Raw genomic sequence first — 27,615 nt, 5'->3', positions numbered from 1 at the left:
TTCAAGAATTGTGTTGGAATTTTTGCTTTGACACCATATCCAAACTCTAAACCAGTGGTTGATGAAATTACTGTATCGACAATGGCTTGATTTGTTGGCTTGTAAACCACTTTGAGATGTGTAGAAACACCCAATGCCTCAAAATCTGAGAACAGCTCATGATTCAAAGGGAACAGCAATCGGTTGTAGTCAGTCTCTTTCGATTTGAAATTCATGGTTACTAAATAGGTATCTGTTTCCATGGTGCAAAGTTGTGTCAATGGAATATCAGCTGATCCAAAGTTGTCCGAGATGGTCGTCCAATCACTTCTATCCACAGAGAATTTGTGAACTATTCCATCATTGGTGTAGTAGAAAGTTTCATCGTACATGATCAGCTCAGTCAATTCAATATGATGTGTGCTGTTTAAACGAATATCAGCAAACCTGGCATCCATTGCGAATAATGGAAAACCTGCAAATGTTCTTCCAGTACCTGTAAAAGCAAGGTGATGGTGCACCGTTTCAAATGTCGTTCGAAGAAAAAACACATATACAGAAAGTGTGTGTGTAAAAAAGAAAACTCCTTTAAGGAATGTGTAAAATTCTTTTCAAAAACAAACCTGCAATGATGGACAACTCATTTTCATAATTGACACTCGGAATATTAGCATAGTACCAACCCCAAGCATACTTTCTATCTCCATTATCATTGTTTGGAGCTGTTGGCAAGTATTCTCCAAAATTCATATCACAATAACTAGTTAGGATTCAAATGTCATGGAATAAGTCCAAATGTGAACCACAAAACTTACAATCGAAATCTCTTCTCATGACTGGCTTGAACAATGGTACTCGTAATATCCTTAGATCCATAATTTAATACTCCCTTCACTTGACTATTATGTGAATAAGTATTCCACATGATAATTCCTTTAAATCGCTCATCAGGCATTTCAAAAATTTTTTGACCATAATATCCATAAATTCGATCAATAGTAAAATTGTAATGGACTTTAAGAGAATTATCCACCTTGTCAGAAAAGAATAAATTTGGAGAGTTTGCTCTCATATTTCCATAAATTTGATATTGTCCATCTTTTAAAGGTTTGAGTTCATAGAGTGTTTCATTTTGTTGTGATGGATTCATCACTTTAATGTGGAAATAAGTGCCATCATGAACGACCTGCAAATGTTCATAATTGAAATGTTCAACTTTTTGAAAGGTTTTTCCAGTGGAATGATCCACTGTAGCAAACATCATAAATACTCCATCGAAGAGACATGAATTGGATCTTCCTCTACAAAGTGATAGTGAATAGGTGAAAGCATGATGACGATTTAATGTTTCATCTCGCAACCAAAAATACCACCACTGCCATCACCAATGAGTAGTGATTTAACAGAAGGAGGAGTATATTGAGAGCGAGCGTATCATGTCATCATCGGAAATGATTGAAATTGAACCGAGTCATCGCACACGAAATCATTTCAAGATAGCAACAAGAATTGATGTAATTATATACTGACACCTACCTGATAGAAGGGTTTGGTCAAAGAGTATTCATGCACTCGAATTCTTTGATGAACATTGGATGGTTGGAGTATGGCAGAATAGAAAGGAATGGGTATCGATGCAAAAACAAAAGTCTGAGACGACAACGAGAGAATGAAAAACAACAAGATGACTCGGGCAATTTGTTCACCTCCTTTCTGCGACATCTGGCTCAAGATTTTTTGAAATCAATTTCAGACAAGAATAATAATCGACCGATTCAAAGGATTACGATCATCAGCAAATAAGAAGACGAATTTGAAATTTTTAGTTTTAATGAGAGGATGGTATGATTTACAAAGGAGATACAAAATTAATTCTTGTGTTGAATTTCTTCACAGAGCTCAATGATTCTCTTTGATTGAACCATTTCGGCAATCTTCTTGATCTCTTCTACGTTGTCCTTTGTAATGTTCTTCATGATCATACTTTCACATTCAACTTGCAAATCTTCCAACAAGAATTTGTGAGCGGCGATCCAAACACCAACGACATCATCAACTTCAACTTCGAATTCACGGGTATAAATGTACTTGAGAATGGCCAACATTTGCTTTTCTGTGGCATCTTCAATTTCAATTCTCATGGTCTTCTTTTGTTCGTTATCAACATCACCCAAAAGCATACCATGGAAGTACTTGCAAGCACTGGTCAAGATAACCGCATGGCAAGGAACTTCAACATCTCTGTCTTCTTCCTTGCAAACCAAGGTCAAATCAGACAAATTCCACTTTCCGGTTCTCAAGTTTTCAAAAGCCCACTTCATATTCTTCCACCATGTGGATTCTGGAACTGCAACATTCTTGGTCTTATCCAAGTATGTTTCGGCAATAATTTCCAATCGATCAAGGTGCAAGTACTTGGCAGCTTCTTGTGTTTCCTTGATCAAATCCTTTTCGGTATCTTTGTCCCAGCTGACTTTGTCGGTATAGAGGTATTCGAGAACTTCTTTGAAGGCCTTGTGGGTAACCTTTTTGTCCAAAATGATTTGTTGCTTTCCGTCAATAACAGTGAGAGTTGTGCCAGTAGTATCAATTGATCTCCATGATTCTTCGTCAGACATTTTTGTTGTTGATGTGTGCGTGATGATATTTTTTTTGCAAGTGCTTGAAGGCTTTATTTTGGGCGATGAACAGGCCGATTACAACACGCGCAAAGTCGGTTGATTGGACGAGCTATTGTAAGGGGACAAAAAACCTGTCTTGTTCCTCTTCAACAAGGAACTTTGGTGTAACCCATTCTTTTGTTATCCACCTGCAATCTCGCTTTGAAGTGCAAAAGGCATCAAGGTAGTATAACTCCCTTTTATTCACTGGGTGGCGAAACAACAGCGGTGATCTCTTGATGATGGCCTTCAACCAACAATGACAAATTGAAACGTTTTTTGTATTGACGAACAAATTTCCAAACAGAAAAAAATGCCACCACGATCAACAAGAAAGAAAAAACCAGTTGAAGAAGAGGAACCTGAAGCTGATGACTTGATGGAAGACGAAGAAAGTGAAGAGGAAGATAATGACAAAAGTGGTAATTATAGAGAAGACGGAGAAGAGTCTTCCGAAGAAGAAGAGGAAGAACCTCAAGAAAAATACCAATTCATCTCCGAGCAAACGAGTAAACATTTAGAGAAAATCCGAAAGGAACAAAAGACACTTCTTAACAAATTGAAGGAAAAACAAAAAAAAGAACTTGCAAAGGTTGAAGACGCCCAAGAAAAAGTGAAAACTTCTTTCAAACATCTTCTCGAACAAACAGAAATTTATTCTAATTTTATTCCTTCCTTATCAATGCACACAATCAATGAAGGAAATGATTCATCAGCAAAAACAGGCGGATCAAGAAGAAAACATTCCGAAAAAGAGGAAGATGAAGAAATCATTCGTGAAGTGCTGGAAGAAGAAGAGGATGACTATCAAAGCGTTTTACTAACTTCTTCTCCCAAGTTCATTGAAAATACAACCTTGAGAAGCTACCAAATTGATGGAGTTAATTGGCTTATTAGACTTCACGATAGAGGTGTAAATGGTATTCTTGCTGATGAAATGGGGTTAGGTAAAACAGTACAAACATTGACCTGGATAGCCTATTTAAAGTTCATTAGAAGAATTAGAGGACCACATTTGGTAGTAGTACCAAAGAGCGTTATTCCTAACTGGGTTAACCAAGCTGCTCAATGGTGTCCTTCTTTATCTGTTCTTAAATTCCATGGTGACAGAGATACTAGAAAAAAACTGAAAGAAACTCAGTTAATTGGAGGAAAGTTTGAAGTGCTCGTTACATCTTATGAAATTGCAATCAAAGAAAAGGCTGCTTTGAATAAGTTTAAGTGGTACAGCATTATTATTGATGAAGCTCATCGTATCAAGAATGAGAATTCTATCCTCTCTCAATGCGTAAGAGTATTTGACTGCCAGTATAGATTACTGTTAACAGGTACTCCGCTTCAGAATAACTTGCACGAGTTATGGAGTTTGTTAAACTTTTTGCTACCAGAAGTTTTCAACTCTGCCGATGATTTTGATACGTGGTTCAATCTCAAAGAGGGACAAGCGGAGACTGACATCATCGAACAACTTCACAAAGTGTTAAAACCTTTCATGTTGAGAAGATTGAAAACTGAGGTTAAAACAGAAATTCCTCCTAAAAAAGAAATTTATGTCGAGTGTGGTCTTTCCAAATTACAAAAGGAATGGTACCGCAGTATTCTCACGAAAGATTTGAATGCTATCAAGGGAGGAGAAAAGGTTCGGCTTTTAAACGTTGTTATGCAACTCAGAAAATGTTGTAACCATCCATATCTCTTCGACGGAGCTGAACCTGGGCCACCATATACATTGGGGGATCACTTGATCAACAATTCTGGAAAAATGGTGTTAATGGACAAGCTACTTAAAAGATTGAAGGAACAAGGATCCAGAGTTTTGATTTTTACTCAAATGACAAGAGTTTTAGATATTTTAGAGGATTATTGCTACTACAAAAGCTATGAATATTGTAGAATTGATGGTCAAACATCAAGTGAAGTGAGAGAACAATATTTAGATGAATTCAACAAAGAAGGTAGCACCAAATTCATTTTCTTACTTTCTACCAGGGCTGGTGGTTTAGGTATTAACCTCGCCACAGCAGATACTGTAATTATTTTTGATAGTGACTGGAACCCTCAGGCCGATTTACAAGCTCAAGACAGATGCCATAGAATTGGTCAGAAGAAACCAGTCAATGTATATAGATTAATATCAAAGGACTCCATTGAGGAAAAGATTTACCAAAGAGCAGTCAAGAAATTATATCTCGACGCGGTTGTAATTCAACAAGGTAGACTTGCTGAGCAGCATAACAAACTGTCAAAAACAGAACTCATGTCTATGATCAAGTTTGGCGCTGAGGAAGTCTTCAAAAGCACAGAATCAACAATTACAGATGAAGATTTGGATTCTATTTTATCTAGAGGTGAAAAGAAGATTCAAGAGATTGACCAACAATACAAACAAGTCTGCCAAAACAATTTGCTTAACTTTTCTCTTACGGGAGAGAGCAATCTGTACGAATTTGAGGGCTTGGATTACTCCAAAAAGGCTACCCCTATGATTGTGATTGAGGAACTCTCAGACGATGTTACCGAAGACACCCTTGTTCAAGATATTGGAGAGGAAGAAAAGCTTCTTGACGAAGTGATCATTTCTAGAGAGAAAAAGAGTTGTATACTTTACTTTGATACAAAGAGTGCATCAGCAAAGGCCTTAGAAAAATTAGTTTCCAAGAATTACAAAGCAAAGTTTTGCAAGAAGAATGACAAGTTTATTCTACAATTAGAGGAAGAGGCTATGAAAGATGAATCTCACACATCTAGAAGCGAAAGGCTTGGACGAAGAAACAAACAATCAGAACAGATTGCCATAGAAGAGGCCCAAACAAGACGTGGTCCAAAAGAGCCAAAATACTATGATTTCCAATTTTTGAATACAACAAGATTGCTCGAGCTATGGCAGAAAGAATCTCAATATGACCAAGATAAAAAAACTTCAAAGAAGAAAAACAAAGAGGCTGAGGAAAGCGCTGACGAGGGAGAAGATAAAAAGGAAGGACTCACTCCTGAAGAAAAACAAGAAAGAAAAAAACTTTTACAGGAAGGGTTTAATACTTGGAGCAAAAAGGATTTCCAAAATTATATTCGTGGCTGCGAAAAATATGGTCGAAACGATATTGAAAATATTGCTAAAGAGGTTGAGGGCAAATCTGTAGCTCAGGTAAAGAAGTACTCCAAAGTATTCTGGAAGCGATACAAAGAAATCAAGGACTACGACAAAATCATTAAGAGAATTGAAAAAGGAGAATCTCAACTTCAGAAAATTGACAACAATAATTTAATGCTTCGATACAAAACTCAGAAATATATTAACCCTTGGTTGGAAATGCAGTTCAACTATGGACAAAATCAGGCCAAAGAATTCACACCAGAAGAAGATAGTTTTATTTGTTGTATGACAGCAAAATTAGGATATGGTTACTGGGAGGAGGTCAAAGCACAAATAAGAAAAGCTTGGGAATTCAGATTTGATTGGTTTATCAAAACAAGAACAGCCAGTGAAATTCAAAAACGTTGCGATACGTTAATCAAGCTTATTGAAAAAGAGTACCAAGATGATCTTAAAGCCCAAGAGCGAGAAAAAGCCAAGAGAAAATTAGAAAATATGGGCTCTTCATCAAGCACAGGAAGCTCGAGTAAGAAGGTCAAAAAATAAATTGTTATTGTATCCTCAAGGAACTTCGAGCTCTTCTTCTGAATCCTGATCAATAATTCGACCTATTTCCAAAGCACTCAAGTCTCTCCATTGAACTACTAAACGTTTGTACATGATCACCACAAAGGCGAATAAAACAAGGATCAAAACAACACACATCACCAAACTGAAAGCAAAATGTAAATTAATCATCAAAATGAAGTCATACAATCCATGAAACAACACTGGTTGGTAAATAACAAAGCAAAAAAACTCAACGTTCACCCATATTTTCCGCCAAATTGTCATTGAATTTTCCTGATATCTGCTGCTGATGAAAATTGGAACCTCCGTCAAATGCTGGGTTTCCATTCTTATCTTGTACTGAACGATTCTTAATCCGATTAAGCAACCTGTCAGCGTGTGCAAGGGTAGAGCTAATAAAATTCTACCAACTACAGTTAATGCTCCAAATTGTAAAATAATCAATTCTTGTGAAGGCATGTTGGCAGTTAAAAAATATACTCTCACTGAAACAACTAGAATATATCCTAAATTTTCAATTGTTGAGAGACCAAGGGCTGTTAATGAACTATAGAGCATTGGAGGTAACGGATGATAATTGTCAAAGTAGAAAAGTCTTTGTGAATAATCCCCTAATTTACAACAAAGAGAGAAAATGCTTCCTCCGCTGCTTGTTTTAAGAGCCAATAATACTTTAGCTAGTTCCTCAAAGAATGAAGAAACCACAAAGGATTGAAACAATGCGAAAATAATTTTCCAAATAAATGAGAGGCTCTCTACTTGTTTTTCGATAGATCCTATAATGTTATTCTCATCTATTGATAAAACATTGACTCCATAAAGAAATAGTATAAACAGCAGGGAAACACCAATCTCCACGATAAACACGGGTATTACAGAAACTGCACCACTCCACAGAACGTGAAAACTAAGTTCTAAATTAATTTTGTCCCGAAATAAGCAATAAATAATTATAAATATCAGTAGACATGGAAGTAATGCAGTGAACATTAGCAGAGAGATCGCTGGGCTAAATATCAGTGATACCAACAACAAGGAAACAACAGATATTCCGGTAAAGTATAGACAAGGTCCTAATTTTTGATTTTCCAAATAGTCTTCATGTTGTTGTTGTACCTCCGATGTGTTAGAATCGTCATGGTGATGTATATCGGATCGTGATGGAGAAGCTCCAAATCCTCCTCCTCCACCTCTCGGCGAGTGATTTTCTTCATTAAATTGATTGTTGTCTTTCAATTCGGTTTCAATAGGTTCATTGGGATCATTCCCGTGTGGTGGTGGAGACAAAGTGGCCATTTTTTGTTTGGATTCTCGACATGGTCATATGGTGTCATAGAAGTCTCATTCAAACTTCAATAATCATTGTTGTGAGCAATCAACCAGTTTTTATATCTTTTCAACTAAAACATGCAAACTCTGTGAAGGTTTTCCGAACTACGATATTGAATCATTGGTGTTTGCTTGAGACCTTTGTTTGTTGGACTGACTTCGCGTTGTAAAAAAATAGTTTGGGTTGACTAAGATTCAGAAAAAATTTGTTGAAAAAAAATACGCCACAACATCCCGATTGTACGTTTCACTCTGTCGTTTCTGATTTTAATTTTTCGATTTGTTGGATTGATTGAATTCTTTTTCAATAGAACAATGACAAGAGCTGCTCGCCAAAGATATAGTGTTGACGTCCAAACCTCCAAGCACGCCAAGGCTAAGGTTGAAGGTGTCAGAGTCCACTTCAAGAACACTGTTGAAACAGTCAATGCCATCAAGGGTATGTCATTGAGAAGAGCCAAGAAGTACTTGCACAATGTTTTGAGACACACCGAATCTGTGCCATTCAAGATCTTCAACGGTGGTCCAGGTAGACATGCTAACGGAAAGCAACACCACGTTGCTAACAGCAGATACCCAACAAAGTCAATCTTTGCTGTGCTTAAGCTCTTGAAGAATGCTGAAAACAATGCCAGAGTCAAGGGTTTGAACGTCAGAGATTTGGTTATTGCTCACACTCAAGCCAACAGAGCTCCTAAGATGAGAAGAAGAACTTTCAGAGCTCACGGAAGAATTAACCCATTCATGGCTAACCCATCACACATTGAAATCATTTTGACTGAAAAGCCAACTGCTGTCTCCAAGGCTCCAGCTGCTGTTGTTCAAGAATAAATTAACACATCAAAAAGAAAATTATATATCAACTTGGCGAACGATGTTCTTTTGACTAAGAGGCTCAAATTTAAGGCAATGACGGATGTAAGGTATCATGCTGACTTTATCGTTTATTGCTGGTGTTTGAAATCGTAGGTTTATGCTTGTTGTTTGGAGGGCTTGTGGATGTTGGTTTGGGTGGATGGAGTGGCGACTGGAAAGTTTGTTTGAGTGGATAACTGACAGCCTCTCTCACAACTCTTATTTGAGGTTGTGGGTTCCTTACTTGTGTGGCTTCCAAGGGAGATGTCACAAATCGAGTGGATGTGCCTTGTGGTGGTGTGTTAGCCAGGTACGATTGAATTTGGGGAGGTGGGACGTACGTTTGGCTATCTGGGGTATAATTTGGATAAGGTCGTGGGATTGGAGGTTGTTGACTTTGCATGGCTTGAATGAACTCGGATTCATCTTGATCCTCATTAAGAACATCCTCCAATTCTTGTTGTACATTGAAAGACTGAGTTGGCTTAATATTTGTATCCTTGATAATTTCTAAGAACTTGTTGTTCATTGCACAAACTCCTCGCATGAGTGCCTTCTTCAAATTCTCTTGAAGAACGAGTTTGTCGCTTTGCTCCCTCTCTAGAGCTTGATTTAACTTGAGAAGTTCCTCCTTCAATTTCTCAATTTTCATTTCATAATCATTCCTCATTTCAGTTTTTTCATTGTCGAGTCTGTTTTGCCATATTCTTTCTGTGGTGTTTTGCTTTGCATTGAGAATCCACATGTACCATCCTTGAAGAATTTTTCTTGCTTGATTTCTTCGATAGTTTCGCAACAGCATTGCGCCTAAATTCTTTTTCATTTTCTTTGTTTCAGTGTATTCCTTCCATTTACTTAAAATATTTCTCAATAATGTCTTTTCTCTTTCAACTCTTCTTGCATGAGCGATTTGATCTGCCATTCGGAACGTCAATGTTTTGAATCGTGCCAAATAGTAATCTCTCTTTGCAATACTATCTCGTAACTTCTCTTCTTTTAATTTATGTTGATACAATAAATCGTCTCGATCGTCATTGTTTCGTTGATGGAGTTCGTTAAGTTTCTGTACACTTCTTTTCTTCAAATCAAATAAATTATTCTATTGAAGGATAAGTAAAACCAGATGAAGAACGTCAACAAACATACCATGACTTCTGTTCTAAGAGCTGAGCACCACTCATTCATCTTTTCTGCTAAATTTTGTATTTCCTTTTCTTCTTCTGTTTCGGTCTCTTGAATTCTATCAAAGGTTATTCTCAATTTTATCAAATAGAGCAAAATGAGCAACATACATTTTCTCGGGAGTCTTTAAATCCTTAACCTCAGATATCTTTTGAACCTTCTTCATATCATTTAGGATATCACCGCTGTCTTCATCGATATAATCATCTGATGAGTAGACTTGATCTTCGGCAATTTGTTTCGATATTGGTGAAGCAATGGCGGATGATGCTTGATTTTGAGGTTGTTGCATTTTTTTAAAATGTAGTTTTGCAAGCAAAATTCCCGCCCGCACAACAAATTTTTGGAGGGAAAAATAGTGCCATTGCGTATTTGGCTTATTCCTCGTTCAGCAAATTCTTCCATGCCAATGACTGACCCAAAGCGCATACTCTTCCACTTCCTCAAGTACGAATTCCAGAGTCACAATCAATCCTCAGGTCACTTTACCACTGAAAATAAACCAATCAATGCATTATATCTGTACATAGGGATCCAACTATTTATTAACGTAGTGGTGTCACTTTAGAATTTCTTCTTCTTTTTCGAAGTCACGCTCTGAGCAGGTTCTTTGGATTGTTTTTTCTTTGCAGTTCTGGGAGCAAATGTTGTTTCCTCTTCTTCAGATTCATTACTTTCTTCCTTATCACTTTCTTGTTCACTTTCTTCTTCTTCCTCATGCTCGCTCTCCTCTTCACTTTCTTCAATCTTCTTTCTATTTTGTTTAGCTGATCGACTTGGAAGAGATCGTTTACTTGGCTCTTCTTCTTTTTCTGTCTTCTTTTTCTTTGTACTAGTTGACGATTTGGTGGTGTTGCGCTTTCTCTTCTTTTCTCCCTCAACAGGCGTTGTCTTCTTTTGCTTTGATTGTTTTTCTGTTGGTTGCACTTGTCTTGCAAGCTTTTCGTTCAATTTGAATCCACTTGGTAAATAAAGTGTCTTTATCGTATCAATGTTAGAACCATCTTCCTCTCCTTCAGATATTTTGAAGAATGAAGGAACAAAGATCTTTCCAGGAAAAGGAACAGAGGATGCGGCAATGCCAGAATTTTCAGCACATCTGTTTACAATTGAAATGGCCATGTCACAAATTACCAAATGATTGACTGATTTTGGATTAATGACATCCTTTCTTTGTTTCAACTTGGTAATTAATTGATGGAAAAATGATAGGTTATCAATATCGTGAGTGACCTCATCAAAATATGCATATAAAATTCTGTTAAAAACAAAGTTAAAACAAGAATGAATCATCAAAAGAATATTCAAAAACGTACTTTTGGAAAGTTAAAAATTGAGGCTCTTCAGATGCAAATAATGGATGTCTAGAGAGTAAAAATACGAGATATGGAAGAATATATTCTGGGAAGATATCGTATGCAGAGCGAGATGTTAGTGTAAGCCCCTTTGTTCTTGCAATCAGAGCTCTCTTGAGAGGAACTAACTTGGAGAAATACTTTTTGGCTCTAACTGCCAAGTCAGAATTCTTGTCACCAACAAATAGCAAAAGTATCGCAGAAAAAGCATTTCCTAGTTGGGCTTTTCTAAGCTCCTTGAAGAGTTTTTCGAGTAAACCCTTTCTAACTTCCAAAATTGGATCTAAAGAAGTGAATGCAAGTTGCAAAAAGCGTTCCATCTTCAATTTGAAATCAGAAGATTTCGTCAAAGTAATGATTGATTTTACAGCAATGAGTCTAAGAGCAGCTCTATCTATTTCTATTTTCTTTTCATTGGAATCTTTCTTCTTAGCTTCTTCAGTATCTTCCTCTTCAGTGGTGTCCATTTTGTCTGACTTTTCTAGATCCTTTTCTAAGATTGCCTTGATGGAACCTTTGTAGATGAGGAGATCAAAAAGAATTCCAACGAGCTTTGAGCTAACAGATTCAGATTCGCTCGTTACTCCTTCTTTGGCACAAGCAATGGTATAATCGACAAGTAATTTTAGTGCTTGGATCTTGGTCTCTGTATCTAACGAAAGAGAGCTCCATTCAGTGCTTCGTTCTTCTCTATCCCAAAGAACAACATGATTGAGAACAAAGTCCATAATTTCTTCTTCATGTGTTCTAAACATTTCAGTGGTGTGAATAATTACTTGTCTGATTGCAGCCAATGCGGTCAACAATTGTTCTCCATAGTCCAAGTTATCCTTTGCATGAAGGAGTATCTTGGAAAATATATTCTCTGGAGCTATAAAGGCCTTTGTGATAACAGTTGCTGCTCTTTTGACCTCCTTTGGTTTACCTTTTGTACAGAATGAAACTAATTTCTCTTCAAGATCACTAGCCAAAGAAAACTTCGTCTTTTCCAAACCGACAGCAGTATAAGACAGTACCTTGAGAGTGATGAGATTGATTTCATAGTCTTCTTCCTTTTCCATCAATTCAATAGATGCTACAATAGTATCCTTTCCAAGAGAAGGATAGAATTGAACAATTACATTCAAAAGATGCATAGTTGATAAAGCCATTGAATGTTGTGATGAATTAGAGAATTTCTGTGCCAATTCTATCATGTCATTAGCTTGCTCTTTGGTAAATATAGTCATTGCAAGTCTTTGAATGACAGATTTCATATAATCCTTCTCTTCCTTCTTGTCTCCTACTAGTTTGTCGTCACCTTTCTTTTTGAGTTTGGTTACGTCCTTAAATGAAGAATTAATGTTTAGGCAAGACTTTAAGACTTTGATGGTATCATCACTCTGTTTGTTTCTACGAGAGGATATCTCTTTCCAAATTCTCTTTCCAAGAGATTCATCTGAAAGTAATGATGAAAGTGTTGAAATGATTTGTGAATCATTATTCTCGGTGTCAAGTTCAAGCAAATTCGTCACCAAAGTTTGGAATACTTTCTTCTGCGAGATGATTGATTCGAGAACCTGCTTTGCCATATCATCAAGCTTTCTATATATGTCCAACAACGTCTTGGATCTAAGTGCTCCTTGATCTAACAAAGTTTCATCAATAAGTTTTTCAATAAATAGTCTGTGAGGGATTACTTGTTCATGTTGTTCTGCATAGTATTTGATTACATTATTTGGGATCCATGCGAGTCTATCACTTGTGGTATTTTCCCAAGAGTCAGACGTCTTCAAAACTTCTGTCGCATGATGATTATACAGCTGTGCACACAAACTTAATGTATGCAATCTCAAAACGGACTTCTTATCACGTGTTCTTTCTTGAAGCTTTTGCATAGTTTCATCTGATATCAACGCTGGGCTATCCATGGCTACATTGACAACGGTTTCAACAACATTTCTTCTCACTTTTTCGTCTGGGTCCATCATTCTTTCGGCTAATTTTTCGTTGAGTACTTTGCTGCTAACGGGATGGTTCTTAATCATTCCATTCGCAAATTTGCTCATGTAAATTCGAACACGACTATCTTTGTCGTTAAATCTTGACAAAAAGTCTGTTTCGAAAATGTTGGGATACTCTCTGAAGAGCTCAGAGTCTTTTGCTTTGAACATGTTTCCAAGTAATTGAATAACAGCAGATCTCACTTGAACATCTTCGTCCTTCAATTGAATACAAAGGTTAGGGATAACCGTCAACAATAATCTTGATGAGACAAGGTTAATTTCATAAATCAAGCTGAAAACTCTTGCTCGTTTTTTTTTGAAGGAAGATTTGGTCTTGTCTTTTGTATTTTCAAGCTCTTTTAGGATGTCATTCAGATAATCGTTCAGTTGAGTAGAAATGTGCTCTTGAGTCTTATCTAGAACATTTTTAGCAATATGTTTTGCAGAGAAATGGGATTCTTCGTCATTTTGTTCATTCTTCTCCTCAGCTTCTTCTTCCTCAGAGGGTAGCTTGGATCTGTTTTCTAATAGTGGTTGAATCAGTACTTCAATCAACTTGGCATCGATGGTGTCCACAGACTCAATTACTGAGATCATAATATCACAAATATATGAAATAATCTTTTGAGGTTGATTTGTTTCACATTCGGTGACAATTCTAAACAGAGATTCAAATAATGGAATAATAAGAGCTTCACATTCGTCGTAGTTTGCCAACATGATGAAAATTTTGACTGTAGATAACCTTTCCAACAGGTAAAATCTTTGTGAGAATAGTGATCCTGATCCTTGACTTAATGCTTCGATTTGATCAATAATAAATCTGAATATTTTTGGTAAATCTTCTTCATCAAAAGGGCAGTCTGGTGCTGTCACTCTTAAAACATCCACAATGGCACGAGCAGCATATACTTTCACAGCTTCGGACTTGTTAGAAATAATCTTTTTATCAATTAAATTGGCCAGAAATAGCTCATCCCAAGGGGCATCCTCTGGAGTGGCTAATTGACCCATTCCTTTCAGAATATCAGCAACTTTCTAATGAAAAATCAATAATCAATAAAAAACAATCGATTTCGTCAGACATCAACATACCTTCATTCTTTCAGTAAAATCTGTACTTGCAATACTTTCAGAAATATATGCTCCTGACAAGACATCGGAAACCTCTTCCCCTTCATCTAAAAATTGAGACAATTGTGCTTGACTTGCTGACAAACTAAACAATGATTCAGAGAGCGATTGACTTGGAGTACCAGCAGGAGTGAAGGAAGTTTCTTCTTCATTTCTGGATTTTCTTTTTGGTGTTTGTGGAGCAGATTCCTTCGAAGAGGAAGCCTTCTTTTTGCTGGTTCGTGGAGGCATAATAATATTTCAATATGTAAACCTAGAGCGATGAGATGATGATGATCGTTAAACAATCACAGAAAAAGATATCCACACGGATGAAAAATTAATATGGTAGCAGAATAATTTAAGAGTTGGTGTAACGGACTGATGGTAAACACGAGTTTGGCTGATGGAACAGACACAATGAAGAGTGTGTGGAAAGAAAAGGCTTTTTTTTGAATTTTAAAATTGAAAATTGGCGGGTTAGGTTTCCAGCAGGGGCGGGAATAGTCACACCCTGCCAATTTCTTTCCCCAAGTCAACTTTGCAAAAAGGATCTGTACTGGAAAATAATTCATGTTTATAACAATGATACTGTTTATATACAAGTACAAAAGCGTGAAAGATGGAGTGTGTGATGAAGGAAACGATTTGCCTCAGGTCAAAAACATTGTGGTGTTAAAAAATATATAAAACGATTCTCTTTCTCGGCTTCAACAAAGGAGGTCTGGATCAAAGTGTCAGTGATTGTAGAATGGATGATGTTTTTGGGTATTTAGAAGACAGAGCTAAATCAAGGTAGTAGAGTAAATACTGATCCACCATTTGTGGTCATTCATTTGTTGTGCTTGTCACTATTCACCAATATTCCAAATCAAAATATAAATTAAAAAGATCCACACTACTGGCTGTGTGTACACTACAGAAAGAGAATCCATTCATATATATAATTCACCAAACAGAGGAAAGGAAGAAGAGAAGGAAAGAACAAATAAAGAGAGAGAGAGAGAAGGAGATTCATGGGTATTGTTCTTGTTTAGATGGTTATTTCATTCACGTTCTCTCTCTCTTATTGGTTCTTACAAGGTCCACCATTTTGTGTCTTGTTTTGTGGTGTCTTGCTCACTTCTCTTCTCGTTGGAATTTTATCTTCAAGAAAGTCCTCAGCACTCAATATTATCACATCATATTCCTGTCCGACTTTCTCCGAGAGTTCTATGGCTTTCTTTTTTCCTTTTTGTTTGTTAAATTCAACAAAAGCAGCTGAGAAAACAAGAGCTCCAGATCGAATAATTTCCAGTCGTTTCACTCCTCCATCACACTTTTTGAAAAAGTTACCCACTTGTTGTTCATCCACAACGAATGGAAGTTCTAAAACACAGATGGCTCTTTTCAGAAACTATAATATTGTCAATGATGATGAAGTTGTTGTTGTAAAAGACACGAGGTGTGTCGAGAAAGACATTTGGTAGAGAGTGTTTAAAGGCAGACAAACAAATGGCGCGAGTCATTGTGTGAGAGGGAAGAGACATCATCGAGAACACGATGAATCAATAATCAAATGTGAATCACAAGATTCCGTAGTAATGTTGTTGATAATGATGCGGTTGATTGCAAGTGTAGGATGTTGTTGGATCCAGAGTGTGTGTTCAAACATTGACAGGCAGTCATTCACCACAAATAATGTTTTGAAGAGAAGTGTATCAGCCGACCACAAGTGATCCAAAAGTTCCATTTGTCACCACACACACGTGATATTTGTGGATGATGGGAGACAGCAACAACAACAAGATGATCATCATACATGGAATGAATCAAACAATAAACCACACCAACAACAATGAGAAATTCATAGGAATATGAAGGTCATTATCATCATTAAATGATGATAGTACAGTTATTATTCGTAACAACCAAACACACACACAACAAGACGTTTCAACATCATCATGGAATTTGTCATTGTTCATTCACAATTTCAAAAATGAAATACGTGTATTCATGATGATGATCGTAAGATATTGTCATTTGATTTCGATATGTAACATTTAGCAGTTCATAAAGTTATCATCATCATCATCATCAACATATGACTTGTCATTATCAACTCACCTCTGGATCCTTCTCCTTCTCTTCATTGAGACGGGCTTTCATAATTGATGTATTGTTTTGCATTTTATGATCAAGTTGTTATTGTTGTTGTTCAGATGAGTGGTTTGTTAAATGATGAGTGGCTGAAGTGATGGAGGGTGTGCCTGTTGCAACTCGAAAGAGTGTTGTCGATAGAACTGGAATTTTTTTGTTCGGTTTCGTTTGATGATTGACATGTTGAATGGTTCTTGCGTGGGAGTGTTGGTTTGTGGAAGAGAGAAGAGAGAAGGGAAGCCCTATTCCAATTTTATACAAATATTCATCCCTGAGGCGCTTTTGTTTATGGTTGGATGATTAAGGTATCGCATGAAATTCTCAGTTGGATTTTTTTTCCTACACGAAGCGATGAATTGCATCTACAAGTATACTTGTATCGCAACAATATAATGGAACACTTGAGTACCACGGACAATCAATTAGTGTTTGTCCTTTACTGTCCCCACCTGGCAACAGATTTCTGAGACTCCATCTTGCTAGGATTCATCTATGAGAAAGGATTGTATGATAACATATGAAAGAAGCTGAATTCAATTCTCTTGAACCTGAACAATAGTGGGTTGACTCTTTTTTGACGGTTAATTACAATGACAATAATAACGCAGAAATTCTTCGTCAAGTGATGGTTACAAAGTGCCTCTCTTCTTCATTCTCCAAAACAATTCTTCCTCTTCAAACCAATACTCCACATTATCCTCTTACTCTCTCCGGCCGCCAGTGTGGTCACCATCTCCGGGCGCCATCCAATTTCCTATGCTTTTACTAAAAGAGTTTGACAAATAATAATAATTTAAAATTTTTAAAAATTAAAAATTTGCAACAAAAAAATATCTCAACTCAACAGCAAATTAAAACAACGTCATGTTCACTCCACTCCTCGACCTCACTGTTGGTGATCCTTTCTGCTCTGCTTCTGCTGCTTTCTTCGGTATGATGGGTTGCGCTTCTGCTCTCATCTTTGCTAACTTGGGTTCTGCCTACGGTTCAGCAAAGGCTGGTGTTGGTGTTGCTCACTTGGGTATTATGGACCACAGACTCGTAATGAAGGGTATCGTCCCAGTTATTATGGCTGGTATCTTGGGTATTTACGGTTTGATCGTTTCTATCATTATTGCTGGTTCCATTAACGTTAAGAGCGGATACAGCTCATACTCTGGTTATTCCCACTTGGCTTCTGGTTTGGCTTGTGGTTTGTCTTCCTTGGCTGCTGGTCTTTCTATTGGTGTTGTTGGTGATGCTGGTGTTCGTGCTTATGGTAAACAACAAAGAGTATTCGTTGGTTTGATTTTGATTCTCATTTTCGGTGAGGCTCTTGGACTTTATGGTCTTATCGTTGCTCTCGTCGTTTCCATGATTGGTCAAGGACCAAAATGCCCTGCCGTTCAATAACCGGTTATTTTCCTTGATTTCATCATCTAAATGATTAATTAATGATGAAAATTAATTTACTAATTTAGAAGATAATAAATTTTGACAGTTTTAAAACAACCCGAAGAACAATTCACTGTGAAGTGTTGATATGATGATGGTTAGAGAGGAATCGATCATTCCTTTTCATGAGTAGTGGTATCTAAGATCGTTATTGAGCTTAAAACATTTTACTGCAAGATTAGTCTCAGTCTTTTGGACAATACAAAATCATCGTCAATGATGACACTACATTTTGGACACTCGTTCCTCCTGTTCCACCTCCTCAAAAGACAACAAGACTCTTCCAGTTGTCTTTCTTTGAAGCATATCATTCATTGCTTTCACAACTTGCTGCACTGGATACACACGACTAATAAATGGATCAATTTCACCTCTCATCATCATTCCAAATAACTCCTTCATACTTTGTTGAATCACATTCGGTTCATGTTTCATATAACTTCCCCAATACACACCAGAAGCACTACAATTCTTCACGAGTAAAATATTTGAGGGAATTTGAGGAATGTGTGAAGTTGCAAAACCAATCACCAACCAAACACCTCCCCACGCAATACATTTCAAACTTTGAATGGCCAAATCTCCTCCAACTGGATCATAAATAATATCACATCCTTTTCCATTTGTAAAATCATTGAGAATTATTTTGAACCAATCCTTTTTGTGAGTTTCATAATTAATGACATGATCAACATGTGCCTTTTCTTTGCATATTTGACACTTGTCATCGGAGCTACAAGCAGCAATCACAATGGCGCCGAGAGCCTTTGCAACTTGACAAGCAGCAAGACCAACACCTCCACTAGCACCTAATACCAGAACAATTTTTCTCTTATTCTTTAATTGTTGTGAGGAAGGTTGCAACTGTTGTGAATGTTGTTGTAATTCAAATTTTTGTAAATTTCCATGTCGTGGATGAGTGAGTGCCACATGTGAAGTGGAAAAAGCGACCAATAATCCAGATGCCTTTTTTAAATCCATTGATTTTGGAACTTTAATCATGGCAGGATATTGAATGGGAATGTCAATAAAAGATTGCCATCCATCTTTTTGAGCTAACAAGAGGACTTGATCTCCAATTTGAAAGGACAAGTTGTTGTTTCTTTCATTTAAAGAATGATGATGGTTTTGAGAAGAAGAAGAATTAATTTCACACACCACTCCTGAAATTTCATTTCCTGGAATGAAAGGAGGCAATCGTTTTTCTTGATATTTACCTCCGACTTGTAAAACATCGGCAAAATTGAGAGCTCCATATTTGACACGAATTCTCAAGTGATCTTTTGCAAGAGGTGGAAGTGGATGTGATTGTGGAGTGACAGTTACAGACTCTGTATTCGGAGGGAATAATAATTCATGACAAGTGACTTGAATGGACATTTTTTTGTGAATGGGGAAGAGATTCTTCACAAATTTTCAATTTTAATATCTCAAAAGGATCTTCATCAACCAATACAATGTGAAATTTGTGTTTGCTTTTACAACTCAATGACAATGACTGAAATATTATCTGTACTTCCAGCAGAATGAGCAAAATCTCGAATCACTGCAGATACCTTATTTGTGGAATGAGTTGTTATTGATGATGACAATGGAATTGAGGAAGTGTTGTTGTTGTTAATAGTCATACTATGATTGGAATGAAACCATGTGAAAGCTGTCATTTCAAACACATCCTGATCACTCAACACATCCCACACACCATCACATCCAAGAATGATCATTTGTTTTTCCAGAGTCCATGTTCTTGGTGTGGAAAGTGTTGTTGTTGTCAACAGTTGTTCACAATTATTGGAATCATGATTCCCTTCACATGTGGTGGCACAAGTGGTGGTGATTGGACATGTCAAGACACATCCATTCACATGTGGTTCATTGGAAAGAAAAGGTCGACTCTCCCAATCACCAAGTGCTCTTGCAACACCATAGGTACCCATTGTTCGAGAATTAATGACATATCCTCCACAATTTCGAATTCGAATGACTTCTGAAGGATCATGATCGGAGGTGACAGTAGGTTTGTGATCTTGAGTCATTCGATGGACTTCAAATTCAATAATAGGAGGATGATTTTTTTTGGAAAGAGTGTTCAAGGAGTGTCCATTATTGGTTTCATCATCATCATTGAAGGAAATGAAAACAGTTCCCATAATGGCTCTTGCATCACCAACATTTCCAAATATGGCAAAACGTTTGGCTTCACAATAAGAAAGTGTCAGAAATGCAAAAATCACAGCAGTGCAGCCATCCTTAAAGAGATGCGAATTCTTCTCTCTACATGTTTCATCGGCAAGTAACAAGGACTGTGTCATCCATTTCTTCAACAGTTGCAACATGAAATCATCATCTCCTACAACTTGTGACTATGGATTCAAATCAAACAATTCATTCTTGAGAGTATCCTTACAAATGGAGACAAAATTTTGTGCCATCCAATCGGAAACATTGTGACCTGCATGTCCATCGAAAATACCATATATGGAAAGTAAGCATTCGAGATGATCTGAAATTTTCACTTTCTCTCCTTCTGCCATGAGATGAGCATCTTCCATATCTGGACGGAAGGTGCCATTGCAATAGGACAATTGTTGTGAAATGAGGGCATCTTTTTGTTGAATTGTGTTCTTAATGTTGAATTGAGGAAGAATTTTGAGTTCTTTGAAAGATGAGTTCGTGATGTGGTGATTGTTGTTGTTTTCTTTCGTATGGTTATTGTTGTTTTTGAATAATTGGGATCTAAATTGTGAAATTTTACGATTCAGAGAGTCATTCAAGGAATTATGAATTGGTGTTGTGGAATTTGTTGTTTGTAATTTCACTTCTTCTTCGTCATTCCATTCCAAATAATTTCCTTCCAAATCCAAATATTGAAGTGAAGGAGTTGAGAATAGTTTTGGTAACACATGTTCAAATGGTTCATGAATGGAATTGTAACACAGATTCAAAAGTACAAGTGAGGTACATGATGTGAAATCAATTGTTTGAGAAATGTTGTTATGACCTAAATAAAGAACTCGTAATTTGGTTTTAACTGCATCAATAAAGTTTTTGGGAAATTCTTCAATTCGATTACCAGAGAGAATGAGTTGGCTCAATGCACAATGTGTGGTTGTGACCATTTCATTCATTTCAAAAATATCAAAGGATGAAAGTTGATTAAATCCACAATTCAATTTCTGTAAATTCCAAAGACATTTTTCACTGATCCAATTCTTTGGTAATTCCTTGATACGATTGCAAGCGAGAGAGAGTTGATTCAACTTCTTAAGTTTGCTCCACTTGTTATGATCCAAAGGAATTTCACTCAATAAATTGCTTGAGAGATCGAGAGTGTGCAATGTTTCTAATTCTAATACTCCTTCAGGAAAGAATGAAATTCTATTATGATTGAGATCCAATTCTGTCAAATGTTTGAGTTTTGAAATGGAGGAATTTGTGAAATGTGATTATTATCAAGAATGAGACATTTCAAGAGTGGTAATTCACACAATGAATCAGGAAGTTCAGTAATGAAATTATGAGAGAGGAATAAATCTTGTAAATGATTCAATACAGATGCATTAAAAATGGATGCAGGAAGAGTAGCGATTTTGTTCCAATGTAAATTCATTTCCTTAATCTTGGGAAATTGTAAAGAAGGTGATGTTAAATTTTCTTCATTCCACTCTTCAAATCCTTCAATAGAATTTCTTGCTAAATCCAAAGTGATTAACTCATTCATGTGAATAAATAATTCTTTGGGAATAAGACCTTCCACTTGACATTCATACATTTTGAGTGTTTGAACATTCTTTTGATAACACACCCATTGTGGAAATGTTTTAAGATAAATATTGTTATGAAGATGAAGTGAAGTCAAGTTTGGAAAAACAATTTTTTCAATATTCGAGGCAGTCACATCCAAGTCTTAAAGAGAATTTCCACTCAAAGTGAATCTTTTGAGTTTTGAAGTGCCATTTCTTGACAATTTCATTAGCCATGACTCATCGACTTTTCCAAAATGATTGGCACTGAAATCCAACTCTTCTATTTGATCTAATAAATTGAATCGATCCAAAGCATGAAAGATTTGTAAATTCTCTCCAGGGAATGTACCTGATAAGTTCATATTAAAAAACGTCAATTCTTTGAGTACGATTTTGTTCTTTTCAATAAATATTGGCATGACGACGTTCAATAATTTCATTACAATTTCTTTGCATTCATTCGAAAAGTAGGAATTCTTGGATTCATCAAATTTCTGGAAAATCTTTTCAAAATTGGCCAGTGTCAATTTAGAAATGTCTAATCGATGATACTTGAGTGCATCATGAAAGAGTTTACTCATCCATTCACACAATGCATACTCGTGATGTTTCTCGTTATAGTTCAAATAATTCGATGTTCCTAAAATGGAAATGATTGAAGTCGATAGTGTTTCGTATTTGGTGTCTTTGAGCTTGTATTGTTGAGAGAGCCATTTGAAGTTCTTGTTAGAGGTTGTTGGTTGAGAAGAAGAAGAGGTTGCCAATTTTTTTAATCTTGTCAACAGAGTGTTATTAAAATGGAAGTTGACCGTTGACCTGTCATATTCTGAAAGGTTAGTTATGGTCACCGAAAGGATGAAAAACCTTACGTGGTTCGCTCTCAAATTGCTCAGCACACATCTTGTAATTAAAGTGAACACACTTTCTTGATGCAATCGAACAATAATCATTGCATAGGACCACCAGTCGTAGTGGTCGTATTCTGCATCTACGATCGAATACGATACCAGCAAACACTGGAAAAAATGTTAGCCTCATCACCATCGGTAGGCCATGATGTATCATCATCGGACGGTAAAATAAAACCACTCTCGGAGGAAGTGATTGCGAAAATTGCTGCTGGAGAAGTGATTGTTGCTCCATCCAATGCAATCAAAGAGTTATTAGAAAATTCATTGGATGCTGGTGCTGATTCTATAACCGTTGAAGTCTCCGATGATGCAGGATTGAAATGTTTTAAAATTAAAGATAATGGATGTGGTATTGGAGTATGTATATTTGGATTTGGTTTATAACAATGAATGTTATATATGTATAATCATGAATGTTCGTTTTTGTTGAATCAATCCGAAATATTTCAACAATTCCGAAAACCCTAAATTTTGATGAAAATTAGGCAAAAGATTTAGAGATTGTGTGTATGCGGCACACGACAAGTAAACTTTCATCCTATGACGATTTAAAAACAATTTCCACGTTCGGTTTTAGAGGAGAGGCTCTCAGTAGTGTGAGTCAATGTGCTCACGTGACAATAATATCAAAAACACAAGAACAAGAGTGTGCTATTAGGTATGTGAACATCAATAGACAGTAGATTCAATCACAATCTTGAATGCAATTTTAACAAGAGCTTCATATAAGAACGGTCGTCTGGATGGAGCTTTGAAAAAGAGTGCCGGTATAAAAGGAACATGTATTACAGTGGAAAATCTATTTTACGACAACAAAACAAGAAGAGAGGCGATCAACAAGAGCACTGAGATGAAAAAGATTACAGAAATTACTCGAAATTATGCTCTATTCAATACAGGAGTCAGTATTACGTTGAAAAAGGTAAGACTTTATACTCTTAAGTCATTGATTATTTCATCAATTCAATATATAGTTGGATGGAAAGCCAATTTTCCATACTGATACAAAAAGCACGGTAAAGCAAAATATAAAAACATTATTCAACAGTAAAATAGAAAAAGAAATAATGGATGTGGATATAAAGAACGACAAGCTTGAATTGACAGGAAAGGGATATTTCACAAACGTCAATTTCAGCTCAAAAGAAAAAGAGTTCATTATTTTTGTCAACAGTAAGTTGAAAGCAAGTTTATTCAAACGCAGAAATGACAATGATTCAATAGAACGTTTAATCTCTCACAGAGACCTCAAGAAGGCTGTTCTAAGTGTTTTTGAGCCTTACTTACCAAAAGGTGGCCACCCTTTTGTATTTTTAAGCCTCATGTTAAACCCCAGAAAAGTAGATGTCAACTTGCATCCTACTAAAAAGGAGATCCTCTTTTTGGATCAAGAAGCAATAATAGAGGAAGTGAAAGAGACAATTAGAAAGAAGTTGTTAGGCTCAAACGAGTCAAGAGTATTTGATATTGCTCAAAAAATAGCCTCGCCACGCCCATCCACTCAATCTTCCTCACGTTCCAAACCATCAACACTGCTGTCGAATGAAGATGAGGATGGAGACTACGTTGTAGTACCTGCTTCCTCTAGCTCTTTCACACAAAAGGAACAACCCAAAAATAAGGTCAGAACATCATCTTCAGATCAAACAGGACAAATGGAACGATATATCAATCCCCATAAAAGAGCTGTTGCTGAAGACAATCCACCAGCTGACACAGAACCATCTGTGAAAAAGTAAGTAGATGAGTCACACTGAATGCCTTCAATATTTATGAAAATGTTTTTACAAATTGTTTAAGACGAAAGGAAACTGCTGCTGAAAACACTGACTCACAGCATGATGATTCAAACGAAGAGGACGTACACAAATTGGACAGTGTCATTCGATTAAAAGCAGAAATCAATGCAGATACGCACACAGAGCTGAAAGCTCTATTGAAAAAAAAGTACTTTTGTTGGATGGATTAATCCAAGGTTTTCTCTAATTCAATTTAATGACAAACTTATCTTATTGGACATGATCGCTTCAACCAAACACCTGATATATCAGAGAATTATTCACAAACTTAGCAAATTTAAGTATATTAATTTACCACAAAGGCTTGACATTAGAGAGCTTGTTAAGGCAACAGAAATTGATAGCTTAGCCGTGACTGAAGTAGTTTCTCAAATATCCACTCACAGAGAACTATTGAAAGCATATTTTGGAATTGTAATAACTGTAGATGATAAGTTACAAGCATTGCCACACATTCTCGAAAACTATATTCCTCCACTTCATAGACTTCCAGACTTTTTTTACAATCTCGCCACAAAAGTTGATTGGAATGAAGAGCAAGCTTGTATTAAGGGTATTTCGATACAATTGAGCAATTTTTATGGCTTGTGCGAAAGTTATGAACTCGAAGAACTGCAGGAAAACTCCGACAGCCAAATGAGTAATGAGTCATCAACCGGTGCAACATCTTGTATTTACACAAAAGAGAGACTACAATGGATCACAGAACATGTCATTTTCCCTTCCATTAAGTTGACTTTCAATCCACCAAATGAAATGGTGAACGATGGTTCTGTGATTGAAATAGCAAACTTGCCTGACTTGTTCAAGATATTTGAGAGATGTTAATTTATTGATGAATAATGAATTGGTTTTCATACACAAACACGTGTACATGATCGCCAATACATGATTTTGAAGCAGCTAAACACCTGTATACTTATTTTTTTGTTGCATTCTCTTAATATAGTGAACAAGAGATGCAACAACAAGTGTCAATAATCCAAGTACAATTAAACCACCAACAATAGAGCCAACCACAATCAAAATTTGAGTGTTATCTCTTGGAACAGAGGATGAAGTTGGGAAGTGAGATGGAAGGGGTGGAGGATTGCTTTCCTTAAAATTGGCTGAACTCAAAGTATTCACATTCCATGAAGTGCAATCATCATTTGTCTTCAACAAACCATAAATCACGTTAAGCATGTCATCTTGACACAAGCTTGTGCATTTTCCTGGATTTGGAGAATAGTCATAACAATATTGTTTTCTTGTTAAAATGGTGGAGTAATTGGAAAGAATTTGGAATTGTCCACTGGAATAAGCTCTAGTGAGTGTGCCATTACACCCTTTAGGAGCATTGTTTTCCAAGACCAATTTATAACTTCCCAAAACATAACTTCCCAAAATGATTGGTGAACGCATCATGTCAGTATTAAAGTTAACATAATAATTGTAATTTTGAATGGAACCCTTCCACCAAACCGATGAATTTCTGGTTGCAAAACCAGTACAAACTTGAGTATCAATAGAAGGAGATGGAACAACATCCAACACAAATTGTGAATTCTTTGTGTTCGTCAACACAATTTCTGAACAGTTTGAGCCATTCACAAAATCAACTCGATACACAGCTCCACGTCCAAGTAAATTCATCCAATAATCACAATATTTGTTTGCTGAGTCGATGCTATATGGTGTAAAATTGCCAGGTGCCCATCCACATGGATTAATGACATTGATGTTACCCAATGTGATGAGGCGTTCTGCTTCATTCACGGAGTAGGCACTATTGAGTTGGATTGTGTAAGCAATAGGAGATGCACTTGCAGCGTTACCTTCCATACTCATGATATTGGTTTTGACATTATTACTGGATGAAAATTGGAACTTCACAGTAAAGGTTGATGAGGAAGAGGAAATGTTCACAGCAAGCCATGCCTCTTGGGAGATGAGCGCTGATTGAATTGTTGATGAACAATTTTCCAATGGTGATGATGTGATCGCTCCGAGAGAAGATGCCATCAAAGCCAATAAAAGGAAAATTAAAGTCCGACAAGTGGGATTCATTTTTTTTGGGTTGTGAAATGTTATCCATGTTGTCTTTCTTTATAAAAATCTTCATTTTGTAAAAAGATGACAGGAACGAGTTCAATTAAAAATTGCTTTGGGCCATCTTTTTAATGAGAGCTTTCTTGAAAAATTGTTGTCTACTCAGTTCTCTAATTTGCTCAAGCCAATCTTGGAGAGAAATTTGTTTGGCATGTAATTTCTTTTCTAAATAATAAATAGCATCATCGATGGCATTGTCCTCACTTGTGAGATCAAGAATTTGTTTGCTTTGCATGTCTTGTGGATTAATTATTGTGTCCACATCTATTGGCTTGTTTTCATTGTTGTTAATCCATTCCTCTAACGAAGCTTTCTTTTGTAATAAGTTTTCTTTATCTTTCTCAATTTGTTCAAGCTCTGCTTTCATACGTTGCTCAAATGTCTCCAATTGTTTTTCCCTTGCACTCAACTGATTTTGAGTTTTAAATTCTGCTTCTATTTTAGCTCCATATTCTTTGAGAGTGACGTTTTGCAAATGCTGTCTTACTTTTGCCACAAGTTTTTCTCTGAGCTCACTTTCAGTTGGAGGTCTTGGAACAGGAGGTAAATTATACATAGATGAGGACATTGGATTTACTCCATATACTGTGGTTCCACCTATATATGATGTTCCAAATGATGGAGGAGTTGTTGTTGGGCCATACGTTGTTGGATTTGTTGTGGAAGTAGAGCCATACGTGGAGGATGACATTCCAATGGGAGGATGAAATGGAGGAGGATAATTAGTGACACTACTTAACATTGGATTAGAGACAGAACCTGAGGGTGTGGTCGTATGTGTTGTTCCTGATTTTTGATAGACAGGAGGATCTGATCCGAAAATTGCACTCAACTGATTGACCAACTCGTATAAATCAGATGATGCTGGATTCCATTCCGAAAGATATGGAAGATAACATTGTCCGGTTTCGCTTACATGTTTATGTTTTTGTTTGATCACCATGTTGGGCGTTGGAGAAACAAAACACAAAGGAGGATGGTAGGGATACATTTCAACAATCCAGAATGTCATTGGAATATTATATTTGGATCCCTTATAATACATTGGGATTGTTCCTATCGAGAGAGTAAAATTAATATTTTAAATATTAATATCACCGGAAAGATATATCATGATGAATATTGTTAATCCTCATAATAATCACACGGAAAACCCTACCTGTTAATTGCATGGTGTCTTTACCATTTAATTTTGCAACATTTACAATTAATGGAATGTTAGAAAGTAAGTTGTAGACATCATTCCGAACACGAGGGGCATAGGGATAGTTGATTCTCGAAAGCACAGCCTCAACGGATTGAGTGACCGATGAGGAAGACATTTTTTAATATCTAAACCTAAAAATAACGAGGAATTGGCACGTGTTGGA

At 36.5% G+C, this 27,615-nt stretch overlaps 16 protein-coding genes across 16 annotated transcripts; 4 read left to right on the top strand and 12 right to left on the bottom strand.

Moving 5' to 3' along the window:
• Position 1: 1 nt before the first annotated feature.
• FDP41_010838 (uncharacterized protein) lies at positions 2-1,701 on the bottom strand (the record flags this gene model as incomplete). Its single annotated transcript, XM_044701179.1, has 5 exons — positions 2-25; positions 72-475; positions 603-739; positions 795-1,354; positions 1,516-1,701. The coding sequence occupies 5 exons, from the start codon at positions 1,699-1,701 to the stop codon at positions 2-4; spliced, it is 1,311 nt and encodes a 436-aa protein (XP_044567572.1).
• A 146-nt stretch (positions 1,702-1,847) lies between these two features.
• On the bottom strand, positions 1,848-2,597 carry FDP41_010837 (uncharacterized protein; the record flags this gene model as incomplete). The annotated part of the gene is made up of 1 exon (XM_044701178.1): positions 1,848-2,597. The coding sequence occupies one exon, from the start codon at positions 2,595-2,597 to the stop codon at positions 1,848-1,850; it is 750 nt and encodes a 249-aa protein (XP_044567571.1).
• Positions 2,598-2,952: 355 nt separating this feature from the next.
• Positions 2,953-6,279, top strand: FDP41_010836 (uncharacterized protein; the record flags this gene model as incomplete). The annotated part of the gene is made up of 1 exon (XM_044701177.1): positions 2,953-6,279. The coding sequence occupies one exon, from the start codon at positions 2,953-2,955 to the stop codon at positions 6,277-6,279; it is 3,327 nt and encodes a 1,108-aa protein (XP_044567570.1).
• Positions 6,280-6,294: 15 nt separating this feature from the next.
• Positions 6,295-7,599, bottom strand: FDP41_010835 (uncharacterized protein; the record flags this gene model as incomplete). The annotated part of the gene is made up of 1 exon (XM_044701176.1): positions 6,295-7,599. One exon carries the CDS (start codon positions 7,597-7,599, stop codon positions 6,295-6,297), a length of 1,305 nt encoding a protein of 434 aa, XP_044567569.1.
• Positions 7,600-7,619: 20 nt separating this feature from the next.
• On the top strand, positions 7,620-8,463 carry FDP41_010834 (uncharacterized protein; the record flags this gene model as incomplete). Its single annotated transcript, XM_044701175.1, has 3 exons — positions 7,620-7,622; positions 7,811-7,872; positions 7,944-8,463. 3 exons carry the CDS (start codon positions 7,620-7,622, stop codon positions 8,461-8,463), a joined length of 585 nt encoding a protein of 194 aa, XP_044567568.1.
• Positions 8,464-8,569: 106 nt separating this feature from the next.
• On the bottom strand, positions 8,570-9,961 carry FDP41_010833 (uncharacterized protein; the record flags this gene model as incomplete). Its single annotated transcript, XM_044701174.1, has 3 exons — positions 8,570-9,586; positions 9,634-9,727; positions 9,780-9,961. The coding sequence occupies 3 exons, from the start codon at positions 9,959-9,961 to the stop codon at positions 8,570-8,572; spliced, it is 1,293 nt and encodes a 430-aa protein (XP_044567567.1).
• A 272-nt stretch (positions 9,962-10,233) lies between these two features.
• On the bottom strand, positions 10,234-14,374 carry FDP41_010832 (uncharacterized protein; the record flags this gene model as incomplete). Its single annotated transcript, XM_044701173.1, has 3 exons — positions 10,234-10,927; positions 10,986-14,047; positions 14,105-14,374. 3 exons carry the CDS (start codon positions 14,372-14,374, stop codon positions 10,234-10,236), a joined length of 4,026 nt encoding a protein of 1,341 aa, XP_044567566.1.
• An 814-nt stretch (positions 14,375-15,188) lies between these two features.
• On the bottom strand, positions 15,189-16,294 carry FDP41_010831 (uncharacterized protein; the record flags this gene model as incomplete). Its single annotated transcript, XM_044701172.1, has 2 exons — positions 15,189-15,518; positions 16,232-16,294. The coding sequence occupies 2 exons, from the start codon at positions 16,292-16,294 to the stop codon at positions 15,189-15,191; spliced, it is 393 nt and encodes a 130-aa protein (XP_044567565.1).
• Positions 16,295-17,128: 834 nt separating this feature from the next.
• FDP41_010830 (uncharacterized protein) lies at positions 17,129-17,656 on the top strand (the record flags this gene model as incomplete). Its single annotated transcript, XM_044701171.1, has 1 exon — positions 17,129-17,656. The coding sequence occupies one exon, from the start codon at positions 17,129-17,131 to the stop codon at positions 17,654-17,656; it is 528 nt and encodes a 175-aa protein (XP_044567564.1).
• A 267-nt stretch (positions 17,657-17,923) lies between these two features.
• Positions 17,924-19,078, bottom strand: FDP41_010829 (uncharacterized protein; the record flags this gene model as incomplete). Its single annotated transcript, XM_044701169.1, has 1 exon — positions 17,924-19,078. The coding sequence occupies one exon, from the start codon at positions 19,076-19,078 to the stop codon at positions 17,924-17,926; it is 1,155 nt and encodes a 384-aa protein (XP_044567563.1).
• A 98-nt stretch (positions 19,079-19,176) lies between these two features.
• On the bottom strand, positions 19,177-20,010 carry FDP41_010828 (uncharacterized protein; the record flags this gene model as incomplete). The annotated part of the gene is made up of 1 exon (XM_044701168.1): positions 19,177-20,010. The coding sequence occupies one exon, from the start codon at positions 20,008-20,010 to the stop codon at positions 19,177-19,179; it is 834 nt and encodes a 277-aa protein (XP_044567562.1).
• A 51-nt stretch (positions 20,011-20,061) lies between these two features.
• FDP41_010827 (uncharacterized protein) lies at positions 20,062-21,470 on the bottom strand (the record flags this gene model as incomplete). The annotated part of the gene is made up of 2 exons (XM_044701167.1): positions 20,062-21,076; positions 21,187-21,470. 2 exons carry the CDS (start codon positions 21,468-21,470, stop codon positions 20,062-20,064), a joined length of 1,299 nt encoding a protein of 432 aa, XP_044567561.1.
• A 135-nt stretch (positions 21,471-21,605) lies between these two features.
• On the bottom strand, positions 21,606-22,394 carry FDP41_010826 (uncharacterized protein; the record flags this gene model as incomplete). The annotated part of the gene is made up of 1 exon (XM_044701166.1): positions 21,606-22,394. The coding sequence occupies one exon, from the start codon at positions 22,392-22,394 to the stop codon at positions 21,606-21,608; it is 789 nt and encodes a 262-aa protein (XP_044567560.1).
• Positions 22,395-22,469: 75 nt separating this feature from the next.
• Positions 22,470-24,982, top strand: FDP41_010825 (uncharacterized protein; the record flags this gene model as incomplete). Its single annotated transcript, XM_044701165.1, has 7 exons — positions 22,470-22,712; positions 22,841-23,013; positions 23,073-23,277; positions 23,330-23,528; positions 23,580-24,090; positions 24,156-24,302; positions 24,457-24,982. 7 exons carry the CDS (start codon positions 22,470-22,472, stop codon positions 24,980-24,982), a joined length of 2,004 nt encoding a protein of 667 aa, XP_044567559.1.
• A 75-nt stretch (positions 24,983-25,057) lies between these two features.
• On the bottom strand, positions 25,058-26,203 carry FDP41_010824 (uncharacterized protein; the record flags this gene model as incomplete). Its single annotated transcript, XM_044701164.1, has 1 exon — positions 25,058-26,203. One exon carries the CDS (start codon positions 26,201-26,203, stop codon positions 25,058-25,060), a length of 1,146 nt encoding a protein of 381 aa, XP_044567558.1.
• Positions 26,204-26,288: 85 nt separating this feature from the next.
• On the bottom strand, positions 26,289-27,567 carry FDP41_010823 (uncharacterized protein; the record flags this gene model as incomplete). The annotated part of the gene is made up of 2 exons (XM_044701163.1): positions 26,289-27,301; positions 27,405-27,567. 2 exons carry the CDS (start codon positions 27,565-27,567, stop codon positions 26,289-26,291), a joined length of 1,176 nt encoding a protein of 391 aa, XP_044567557.1.
• Positions 27,568-27,615: the final 48 nt, after the last annotated feature.

This window comes from Naegleria fowleri, assembly GCF_008403515.1.
Source record: "Naegleria fowleri strain ATCC 30894 chromosome Unknown tig7, whole genome shotgun sequence".
Lineage (NCBI taxonomy): Eukaryota > Heterolobosea > Eutetramitea > Acrasida > Naegleriidae > Naegleria > Naegleria fowleri.
This window is presented reverse-complemented; position numbering and strand designations above follow the sequence as displayed.